The sequence below is a fragment of the Dama dama genome, chromosome 14 (genome assembly GCF_033118175.1).
Source record: "Dama dama isolate Ldn47 chromosome 14, ASM3311817v1, whole genome shotgun sequence".
Lineage (NCBI taxonomy): Eukaryota > Metazoa > Chordata > Mammalia > Artiodactyla > Cervidae > Dama > Dama dama.
Window position 1 is genome coordinate 61459360 of NC_083694.1, and position 12557 is coordinate 61471916.

The 12557-nt window shown below is 42.2% G+C and overlaps 1 protein-coding gene across 1 annotated transcript in view; it reads right to left on the minus strand.

The window, feature by feature from the left end:
• The window catches only part of COLGALT2 (collagen beta(1-O)galactosyltransferase 2), a 115142-nt gene extending 111281 nt beyond the window's left edge, over positions 1–3861 (minus strand). Inside the window, exon 1 of the mRNA XM_061161270.1 lies at positions 3777–3861. Within this exon, the coding sequence (XP_061017253.1) occupies positions 3777–3787 (11 nt within the window). The 5' untranslated portion in view covers positions 3788–3861. The remainder of the gene's footprint in view (positions 1–3776) is intronic.
• Positions 3862–12557: the final 8696 nt, after the last annotated feature.

Genomic DNA, 12557 nt, shown 5'->3' on the forward strand with positions numbered 1-12557 from the left:
GTTCTCCCTTTCACTGGTACAAAGTATCTCTAAAATATAAACTTTCCTTAATTCAGTTGAATACAAATAAAGTTGATGCTGAGATAACTGCACTCATCCTCTGAAGAACTTTTCAGGTCAATTTGTTGGTTCTCAGTGCAGATCTGGTCAAGAACTTTAGCTGAGAGAAAAACATCACACTCCTGGGAAATCTGAATATGATCTTTGAACCAGGCTCTTTAGTACTCATACAGGAAAGAAATCTCATCCGATACTCCTCCCGCCATTATTAAAGGTAAGCAGAAGAAGGAAAAGAGTGAATCTGCATAGAGTTACTAAAATAAGATGTATTCGAAGCTGGCAACCCAGTCCCTACACTCAACATGGTTGTGTTTTATAAAGTTCTGGCCATTTTTGACGCTGCCTATTTTTGACATCAGCATGTGTTGGCTCTGCAGAGTGGATACTAGTCAATTTGCCATCTCAGAATTTTGAGTAGTGTGTGGGACTGGGACTGGAGTAAATAATTGGTAGAAGCCCCTCAAAGCTGCAGCAACCTAAACTGAGTTACTGCCTCTCTGGAGGGTCATTACCCATCACCTTCCCAGTCAAATAATCTTCTAGTGCTAGCCATGAAGTCAGCAGCTCCAGGGTACAATGCAACGAGTTTGGAGATTTGCAAAACTTAGACCTGCCACTCACTTTATCTCCCCTGACAGGAGGCTCTGGTTAATGTCCCAGCGCCTTTTTCTTTTACTCGCTGCTCCCTCTTTCTGGAACCCTCCTTCCTTCCCAGGTTTTTTGTGGATTCCTATTTGACCTTCAAAACTGAATTCAAACTGTCAACTATCCTAAGAAAAAACAATCTTCCATGACACACAACTGCCCTAATCTGATTTAGAAGTCTTTTGTCACTCTCCCAATAGCTACAGAAGCCATTCAGATCACCTTACACTGCCTAGGATTAAAAAAAAAAACAAAACACCATATTTATCTGTGAGGAGCCACATCTTACTCAACCTTTTCCTGCTTGAATAGGGCATGGTGTCTGGTTCTCACAAAAGCAGGTGATTAGGAGCACATATTTACATGCTTGTACAACCTCTTTTGTACCTCGGTTTTCTCATCTGTAAAAAGGTATAATAATAAGACATGCCTGATGGGGTTATTGTGAAAATGAAACCAGAAAATGAATTGTAAAGTGCTCAGAAGAACTGTGAGCTCTTATTATTAAATATCTGTGAAATTAACAAGCCAATATAATCTTCACTAAGTTAGTTACTTTAGACACAATATCTTCTATGAAGTGGAGATAATCTTATTTCTCCATAGGATGGTAGCAAACCTCAAAGGAGATAACACAGCTGGTGACAGTACTTTGAAAGCTGTAAAGGACTATTTAAAAACTGGCATTTTATTATTTTTACTTAATAAATTATATAACATCCTAAGCCAGAACTCAAAGAAGAGTCTTCAGTGGCTGGCTAATGCAGGGGTTGCCCAAGGCCTTACCCAAGTTGTGGGTTTCTTTCTTAACTTTCCAACATTGACCATAAAGGTACAGTCCCATAAACCACGAACAAGGGTAAGGGAAAAGAGATCCCTAAGGTCTACGCAGAACTGGAATGCTCTCTATCTAAGGAGAACACCAACATCCATAGAATCTGGAACATCCAAGGAACTGAGGATGTGCAATCACTGCTCAATGATTCTCATCATATCACACAATCTATGGAATTTAAGAGCCAGAAAAAAATTCTGAAATCACTTACTCTAATTCCCTCATTTTACTGATGAGGAAACTGATATCTGTGAATCCCAAGCAACTGGCCCCAAATCAAGGTCAAGCTAGTGACAAATCAAGTCTCTTAATGTGTAGCTTATAGGTTTATACACATTTTGTTTATGTCATATTCCTTTTGTCCTTTTGGAGGTGGTCTTTATAAACAAACTAGGGTTAAAATTCCCGTTTTAATCATTTATTAATTCTGTGAGTGAGTTACTAAACTGATCCAAATCTCAGTTTCTTTGTTTGTAAAATAAGGATCATAGTACCTCTTAAAAGTCTGCATGTCTGTGTGCTCAGTCACTCAGTCGTGTCTGACACCCTGTGATCCCAAAGACTGTAGCCCGCCAGGCTCCTCTGTTTGTGAAATTTTCCAGGCAAGAATACTAGAGTGGGTTGCCATTCCTACTCCAGGGGATCTTCCTAACCCAGGGATCAAACCTGCATCTCTTGCATCTCCTGCACTGGCAGGCGGATTCTTTACCACTGTGCCAAGTTTACTATATGATAAAAGGGGTAATTTCTGTACATTGGATAGCAAAACCTGTGCCTCATACTCACTTCTGCACTCACTAATTTCCTAGTAACTATTGGGATGTTCTTCAAAATTAAACAATGCATAAAGACAGGCCATACTGTAAAACATCTCTTTTGAAGAAAGCATCTGAGAACTGACACTTGCGAAATTTCCTTTTGGTACTGAAATGGTTAAAAAAAAATCCTCTGGTTTAAAACCTGGCTGCACCAATGTTCCCACTTTCCACATAACATGCCCTCCTCCGTGGCGGCCCGCACGTATACTGGGGTGTATAGTGAGGCAGTGTATAGCACAGTGCGGTACTATATCTCATGTTTGCTTTCTCACCTCTGCCCTTGCCCACCAGGTACCCTTGGGCTGCCGGTTCCAGCGACTGCTTTATCCTTCCTTCTCCCTTTTTGATCCACCAAGGCTTTAAGGATATCTTGTCTGTGGACAGCTCCCTTTATCAATACAAGACAGAAACCGTTCCCCAGGGACCAGGGCTCTTATCTTTCTCCGGAGACCAAAGGCCTCTTGCCTATGTATCTGGTGGCTTATCTCCTCTGATCAGCGTCCACCTCCTCCTCCACAGGCTCCTTAGCGGCTCACCTGGGCACCAAATTCTCACCCTCCGATACCTGCTTTTATACAAAGATGTGGGGACAGGGCCAAGTTCTAAAGTTGAGATGGGCAGCCATCCCCACTGATGCCCTGACCCTCCCAGCAGCAAGCACCGGGACCAGGCCCGGGTCGCTATTCTAAGAGCATCAAAACTTAGCTGTTTGCCTTCCTGAGGCTGCTCAGTTCTCAGGACGCAGTACCCCAAGGCCCCCGGCGATGTTTGCGTCTGCGACGGGATTGGGCCCAGGCAGGAAGGCAGGATGCGGGGACTGGACAGCTTGGAGCGCTCAGAGGAGACAGCATCCACGGTGGTGGCGTGGTTAGAACGCAGCGGGTTCCACCTAGCCTTAATCTCTGGTTCCTGACCGCTTCTCCCCTTTCCCCTCACAGCCGGGGAGAACCCGGAGCCACTTTTCCAGCCTCAGAGATGAGAGCCCGGCACATGGAAGCCAGGGCGGCGAACCCCAGCCACTCCAGAGTCCCCCGTTGCCAGCCGCAGTGACGGACCACGTCGCGTCCCAAGCAGTCGGCGGCGACGACGGGCACCTCACTCCCGGACGAGGAATGAGAGGTGGGGAAAAAAGGAATCTTCGCGAGTGCAAAGGCGGAGAAGCTAGCAGTTCTGCGGCGTCTCCCCAGCCCTATCTGGGAGAGGCACTAGGTCACCCCGATTCCTACCGTCCCCGGGGGAGCTCCGGGCGGGCTGCTTCTCCCCAGTAGCACCCGTTGCGCACACAGACGCGCGCGTCCTTCCCGACCGCAACCGCTGATCCGGCCAGGACCCGGGCAGGCAGCGAGGGGTGTGCGCACCACGTCTCCCGCGCGTCGCGAGCGGTCCCCCGGCCCCCCAGCCCGGCGCGGCCGGCTCACCAGATGGCCATCCTGCTCTTGGGGTAGTCCAGGCGCTCCAGGCAGCCGAGGAAGTGAGGCAGCGTGTGCGCAGCGTTGCGCGCGAGGACGACCACCAGCACCGTGGGTCTCTGCAGGGGCGACTCGGGGAAGACCACCGCCTCCTCTTCGTCGTCCTCGGAATCCGCCTCGGCGGCGAAGCGCGCCCGGCAGCCGCCGCGCAGCAGAGTCCAGGAGAGGAGCAGCAGCGCCCAGGCCAGGGGGGCGGCGGGGCGCGCGGCCATGTTCCGGGCCGAGGCGGGCGGCGGGACGACCCGGCGCGGATGCCCGAGGCCGGCGGCGAGAGGCGGAGGGGAGGCAGCTGGCGCGCGCGCACTGGCACGGCCTCGGCCGCCGGGACCCTCCCGCTGCAGCCGCCGCCGCACCGCCCAGGCCCCGCCGCGGGCGCTCCGGGGTACCTGCGGCCGCCGGCGCTCGCCTGGACTCAGGCTTGCAGACAGTCGTGTCGGTGCGGCTGTTTGTCCCGAGTCCGGCGGAAAGTTCCTCTAGTTCAGGTTCAGCTTGTACTGAGGTCTGTGGCTTTCCCCAGGGCTGTGAGGTGTGGCCGTGTCTGCCAATGGGCGTGTGAATGCGTGTGTGTGTGTGTGTGTGTGTGTGCGCGCGCGCGCGCGCGCGAGCGAGCGTGTGTACATAACGGTACGACTCCAAGAAAATTTATTCTGCTTTTGCAAACCGCAGTCTAAAGTCCTTCACAGTGATGCAATGTACCCAGTTTTTCATAATGCACCTATTGACTAAATGGGTAGAGTTCTAAAATGGAAAGTCACCCAGTGATTCATTACTATGATAAACAGGTTTTGTTTTTTTTTTTTTTTAAACTTCCACGAAGGCAGAATATTTGTATTTCCTCACCCTCAAGTGCTCTTTAAATTCATTTTTGACTGAGTAGTCTCCCCAGTAAGATCTAGTTGGAAGACCTGGAGAATTTTAGAGCCAGACCGAACCCTTCAAATTAAAGGAAAGCTCTTCATGGGTCTGTCCTTTACCTGACAACTCAGGGTCCTGAACTTCTGAAAGGGTGTCAGGTTAAGGACCAGATTCACTTAAGATGGTTTTCTCTTTCCTTAATGACCCAAACTGACAAATTGTGACAGACAGGGAAAATCTGTACAGGCTGGAAGAGAAGGGAGGATAAGGAAAAAAGAAGGAAGGGTAGAAGAAGAACACAATTAGCAGGTAAAGTGAAAATGCTAGGAAATATACCATCAAAGGATATTTAATTTTGAACACAATGGAGGAAAGCTAGTAAAGAAGTTCTTTACTGGATATCTTTTTGTGTGGAATTCTTTTTTGGAAGTTCTTTGTGTGTGGAAGTTGGAGCTAAATTTTTGTCTCACATGTGTCACTTATTCTTTGTGTGATCTTGGAGACTTGACCTCTCTGGACATCAATTTCTTCCTATGTAAAAGCCTTTTAAGTTCCTGCCTTATTTTCTCATTTGACAACCATTTATGAAATTACTAATTGTCAATCATTTGGGTGTTGAGTGTTTGAATCTTTCTTCTCCAGAGAAAGGGGCAGAAGGTGTGAATCCTTCTTCTCCAGAAAAAGGCGCAGAAGGTGTCCTGCCCTTTTTATCTGGCTGGGTCAGAGTTGGAGGAGAGAGTCTTGGCTGAATCAACAAGGCTAGTTTTTCCTGCACCAAAATACCTTTTGGGGGCTTCCCAGATTGGTCAGTAGTTAAGAATCCACCTGCCAATGCTTGCCAATTGCAGGAGCCATGGGTTCAATCCTGGGTCAAGAAGATCTCCTGGAGGAGGAAATGGCAACCCACTCCAGTATTCTTACCTGGGAAATCCCATGGACAAAAGGGCTTGGTGGGCTATAATCCTTGGGGTTGCAAAGAGTAGGACATGACTGAGCACATACACACATTGCTTTTATCACTACTTGGATTTTTTTATTACCTTGTCTTAGCCAGCCTAAAATCCTACAACATAAATGTTCATTCAAACTGACAAGTATGCCAATTTTAACACTAAAACACTTGAGAGAAGAATATTAGGCAATAGCTTTGGTATTCCTACATTTGTGTGAATTAAATCAGAGTTCCTAATCTCAATACCTAAACTGAGGTACACCATAGGAAGCTTTGATGAAGGGAACAGAATGGGATCCTTAATGGAGCATGGCACCCTTAATGACAAAGCAAGTTCTGTGGATTTCTGATATGTGGGCTTGAGGACTCCAAGTCCAAGTGGGAAAAGGATATGGAGGGTAGCGTGAGAAAAAGAGCAGTGGCTGAAATGGGAAGGGATAAAATTAAACTGTGCCACTTTCAAAGTTTTTTCTAAGCTCTGGCCCGTATCCAAGAACTACATAATAGTTACCATAGAAAAATGATTTTCAGTTCCAAACACATTTATACAAATTTAAAATACATTCTTTTATCTCATTTAAAAAGACTAGATATGTTTCTTAAATTGTCTTTACTTATTTGTTCCAACATTTTCTCAGTGCCTACTGTCCCAAGGCACGGGTGCTGGAAATCCATAGATAAGTAAGATATATTGAATGAATGAATAAATACCATAAACTGGTAGGAAAAGAGGATAAGGAAGGGAGTGAGGATGGTTAGGAAATGCCTCATTAAAGAAATGCCTTTGAACCGAGTATTGAAAAATGAGGGGCATATTTTAGGAAAATGATAGAGGGTTGGGAGAGGTTGGAATTTCAGGCTGATGGAATTATAAAAGCCAAAGAATGAGAGAGAGCACAGAGCATGAGGAACGGCAATGAGAAGAGCATGACTGGCGGGCAGGGTAGGAAGTGGGAAGAGAGAAGTCTGGACTACCACATGACTTTTATATAATTACATATATAAGCTTTTACAGAAAAGCTAAAAACTTGGTTAAAATGGAAAAAAATGGGCTAAATATCTGATGTATAGTTGGCTTACACAGTGCTTTCAAATGTCACATAGAATATATGAATATATGATATTGAATGGTCACAACCATATGGCAGAGTTGCAGACTCCAGGTGATTAAAGTCTCAAAAGCAAAATTTTAGTTTAAATATACAGATTTTCAAACTCAATAATTTTGAATTTATATGGTTAAATATCTTATTTTAAACTGATAAAAACCATGCTATTTTATAAACATATAAAAACACACTAAGGACATATAAAAGCATATAGTTCTTCCCAGGTGGTGCTAGTGGTAAAGAACCCACATGCCTATGCAGGAGACATAAGACACGTGGGTTTGATCCCTGTGTCGGGAAGATCCTCTGGAGGAGGAAATGGTACCCCACTCCAGTATCCTTGCCTAGAGAACTCCATGGGCAGAGGAGCCTGGTGGGCTACAGTCTGTGGGGTCACAAAGAGCTGGACATGACTGAGTGACTAACACACACACACACACACACACACACACACACACAACTTAATATCAAAGAAAAAAAACAACCTGGTTAAAAAATGGGCAGAAGACCTGAATAGACATTTTTCAAAAAAAGACACATAAATGGCCAATAGGCACATGAAAATGTGCTCAACATTGCTGGTTATCAGAGAAGTGCAAAGCAAAATCACAAAGAGATATCATCATGAGATGGCTGGATGGCATCACTGACTCGATGGACATGAGTTTGAGTAAACTCTGGGAGTTGGTGATGGACAGGGAGGCCTGGTGTGCTGCAATTCATGGGGTTGCAAAGAGTCGGACACAACTGAGTGACTGAACTGAACTGATCATCTCATACCTGTCAGCATGGCTATCAGAAAGTCTGCAAATTACAAATATTGGTGAGGATGTGGAGAAACGGGAACCCTAGTACATTTTTTGTGGAAATGTAAATTGGTGTAGCCTTTGTGGAAAACAGTATGGAGGTTTCTCAAAAAGCTAAGAACTACCATATGATGAAGCAATCTGACTCCAGGGTACATATATGAAGAAAATGAAAACACTAATTCAAAAACATACATTTACTCCAATGTTCACAGCACCATTATTTACAATAGCCAAGATATGAAAGCAACATAAGCATGCATCCACAGATGAATGGATAAAGGAGATGTGGTATGTATATATACAATGGAATATTACTCAGCCATATAGAAGATAATAGTTTGCCATTTGCAACAACACGGATGGACCTGGACAGTATTATGCTTAGTGAAATAAACCAGACAGAGAAAGACAAATATTGTATGTGATCACTTATATGTGGAATATAAATGAACATAACAAAATGGAAACAGACTCACAGATAAAGAAAACTAACTATAGATTACCAGTGGGGAGAGGGAAGGGGGGAGGGCAAGATAGGGATATAAGATTAAGAGGTTCAAACTACTATGTATGAAATAAATAAGATATAAGTATATACTGTACAGAACAAGGAAATATATCCATTATTTTATAATAATTTTAAATGGAGCATAATGTATAAAAATATTGAATCACTATATTGTACATCTGAAACTAATATAAAATTGTAGATCAGCTATAATTTTAAGAGGGACAAAAAGAAGAAATTAGACTTTATGGTGCAATTAGTGATCCAGTTTCTCTTTATACCTACATGTGTATATGTGTACATACATATACATATACACATATTCATTGCCTCAACTCTGCATTACATCTGTAATGTCATCTCTGTCCATATGTGCATGACTTGCTACTTGATTCCATTGGTTTATTTATCTACCCTTGTAGAAATATCACATACTCTTAATTATAGACCTTTATAATAAGTTCTCTCAGTTTGTTCATCAGAAGGGTCTTGGTTATTTTTGGCCCTTTGGGCTGCCGTCTATGGGGTCGCAGAGAGTCAGACGTGACTGAAGCAATTTAGCAGCAGCGGCAGCAGCAGCATGCTCACATTTCGGAATCAGTTTATCAAGCATTAGGCAAACCCCTATTGAGACTGTGATTGAAATAGCTAGAACTTACAGATCAGTATTGTAAAGTTGGCAATTTCCTCCAAACTGATCTATAAATGCTATTAAAGATCATTAGAGAAGACCTAAATTAATGGACAGACATACTTCTCTAATGAGCTTCAGGAACATTTATTATGTTCTCCATAAAGGGTTTGCTCATCTTTATTCTAGGTACCTTATTTTTGTTGTTTTGTTCCAAATGTAAGTGGTATTTTTAAACATTAAATATACTATAGCCTGATTCTTAAAATGGGGAATTTGGATTGCATTCTTAAATTTATGAGAAATGGAGAGAAGATATTTTGATTATTCTAAATTCTTTTCTGTATGTATGAGGTTCCTCAAACAAACTCATGCATATGAATAGTAAAATATCATAGCATCTTAAATATTTTACTAAAAGTATAAACATCTTACCTATTCTCTGGGAAACAGAGAATGGGAAATTACATGCTTTGTGTACAAAAAAAGGAACAACATACATATGAACATTCCTACAACCAATGAATTAAAGCTGATCCAGAATGCTAGCCTGCATTTTTCATCTTGAGATCACTGTTCTATATAACACTGTGTAAAAACGTTTTCTTTTTAACACATTAAACATTCACATCACAATCAAAAGTTCGGTTTTCCTCTGGAGACTAACTGAATTAATGTCTCGGCCTGGACTTTATAGACTTTTTTGCAGGAACTAAATGGTCTGGCTCAGATATCAAGACGGGAAATCAGTAGAGCAAGTGCCAGATTACACAGAATTTGATATCACCCAGTATACTCAGGAAGAATTTTATTTGTTGTTACTTATCTAAGCTTTTTTCCTAAGCACTTTGGTTCTCTGATATATTAAACCATGGAAGCATTTATAAAAGGAGAAATTCTTCAGTCTATGAGAGGTTGAAACTCTAACCTGCTCTTGGGTGTATTTTACTCTGGATTACCACAGTAGTAGACATTGTTCAGTTCAGTTCAGTTCAGTCACTCAGTTGTGTCCGACTCTTTGCGACCCCATGGACTGCAGCAAGCCAGGCTTCCCTGCCCATCACCAACTCCTGGAGCCTACTCAAACTCATGTCCATTGCGTCGGTGATGCCATCCAACCATTTCATTCTGTCGTCCCCTTCTCCTACCAGGCTATTTAAGTATTCCCAGATCTGTTTCTTTCTTTCTTAGCTGCTCCAAATCACCAAGATTTATTTATAAATAAGTTTCTATTGCTTAGTATGGAAACCAAGGGACAATCTATTCTCATTCTTCAACTCTCTGTAATAGACAATGACATTAAAAGTCAGAAAGATTTAATATTCAGCTTAAATAGATCACATTTTTTCTAATAGAACTTCTTTTATTTGCCAAAGGATAGCATTAACCTGTTGCTTTTTTTTTTTTTTTTTTCCAGTTGATATATCTTTCTGTATACTTTTGGGATTCTCTAACCTCTCTGCCCCATACATCTTTTTTTTCTTCTCCTTAAGTTTAAAATCTTCCCCTGAAGATGTCTGAACCTGTTCACATAGTACCTAGTTCCACTGGATCTCCTTATTTATAAAATTTCCCCTTTCCTCATATGAGCAACAGAATGCTCCTAAATGCTTCTAAATACCATCACCTGAACTGATTGGGATCTTTAGAGGAGAGAGAGAGAGAAAAATCTACTTATGTCTAATTACTTGAATTACTGTCAAGGAACCTACTAATTTCAGTGTTATTTGCTTCTTTAGGGCTTAGCAGCTGTTTGAAGAGGTAAAGGTTAATAAGTTCATTCAAATGTAATACATTCTAGGGCAATTTATGAATCTTCATGTGTGGTTTTACATCACAGGATACACTTCTCTCTATACATAATACATTTTTTAATGCATTCAAGCTTTTTATCTGGCTTTCAACAGTTTGACTTCAGCATGGACTTCACTGTGTCTATTTTACCTGGTATTCATTTAGTATTTTGTACCTGTAAATGTCTTTCATCAAACTTGGGAAATTATTAACATCTTTATTTTTTTCTATTCCATTCTCTTTCTTTTCTCCTTCTAGTATTTCATTTACATATATGTTGGATTGTCTGATATCACGTAGCAGTTCTCTGAACTCTGTTTATTTTTTAAAAAAAAATCATCTTCTCTTTGTTGTTCACTTTGGATGATGTCTTGGATGATTGCTGCATCTTCAATTCATTTAATTTTTCCTCTGTAATTTCCATTTGGCTGTTAAATTCACCCAGTGAATTTTGTATTTCTGAAATTTTAATTTTTAGTTTCAGAATTTCCATTTGATCCCTTTTTTCGTTTTCTCTAATGAGGTTGGTTTGTTTGTTTGTCTCCTGAGAGTTTTATTCACTGAAAACATGTTGTGTTTTACTTCACTGAGGATAGTTAAAATAATTACTTTAAAGTTTTCATCTGTCAGCCTCAACATCCGATTCATCTCAGGGTCACATTCCAGAAAATGTGATCCACTTTCTTGATTTTCATATGTCACTAGTTTTGAATTGTATTTTGGACTTTATGAATGGTGAATTGTGGATGTTCTGGATTGCATTATTTTGCTATGATGAGTATTATTTTCTTTGCATTAGCAGGTGATTCTCTTGACTAAATTTAAACCATAAACTCTCTTTCTTGGGGGACAACTCTAGTCTCAGTTCAGATCTTTTGTTTTTAACTGAACTGCTGGGATTTTGTTCCAGGTGGTTCAGGATCTGTCAGAGATGAAAGCAGAGTTAGGGGGTCCTTTCTCTCTGGCTCCTACCCTTTGGGGATTTCTTGATCTCTTCAGCTTTCAAAGTTTCCTGGCTTCACTTTTTTGGTTCTCCAGATAAGAAAAACTGAGAGTTTCCCCACATGTGCCCCTGCTGCTGAAGAACCTGCCTCGTGGACTGTAGTTTGTTGTTGTTGTTCCGTCACTAAGTCCTGTTGGACCCTTTGCGATGCCATGGACTGCAGCACACCAAGCTTCCCTGTCCTCCACTATTTCCCAGAGTTTGCTTAAACTCATGTCCATTGTGTTGGTGATGCTATCTAACCATCTCATCCTCTGCCACCCTCTTCTCCTTTTGCCTTCAATCTTTCCCAGCACCAGGGGCTTTTCCAATGAGTCGCTCATCCACACTTAGCTCAAGCTAAACTCTAAGGAAAGGGAAACCTTCCTTGTTCGTGCTTCATCACCCTGCAAGCAAGCTTGCTCTCCTGACTAGGCTCAGGAGGCTCTGTTCGCATTCCAAGGTATTCTGGAATACCTATTTTTGTATTACGTCCTTTTAGGTATTTGACCTAATATCTGTTTTCTATTTTTGTATTATGCCCGATTTTTATAGATGTTTTCTTCTGGGGGTACAGTCTCAGGCTGTCATATTTGGAAGCAGAAGTTCTATCCCTGTCTGGTACTTTGACTCTTGAGAGAGTCATTTCTTGCCTTGATTAACGCAATACCTCCTAGGCAGTCCTGCTTCCACCCTTGACCACTAAGATCTAATCTCAGCACTTCAGGCAGAGGGACACAGGAAAAATAACAGGAACTTCTGGCATCCCCCTGTTTCACTCACAGTAAATCCATAAAAGCTTAAAATGTCCTGCGCTGCCTGTCTGAAACTCCTCAGCCTTCTTGACTTCCACGTCATACGCTTATGCTGGTTTGCATCCTCCTTTTCTGACCACTCGTGTTTATGTTCAACAACTCGTGTTTACTCTTGCTCCTCCAATCCTAAACGGTCGGTTCACCCTAAATATATGGTTCTTGAAACTCCGGTCTCTCTCCTTTCCAGTTTCTTCTCTGGAGATCTCATCCACTTCCACACTTTGTAAACGGCGCTGATGTAAGGAGAATTAAGAGCTCCTGGACCTTCTCCACGC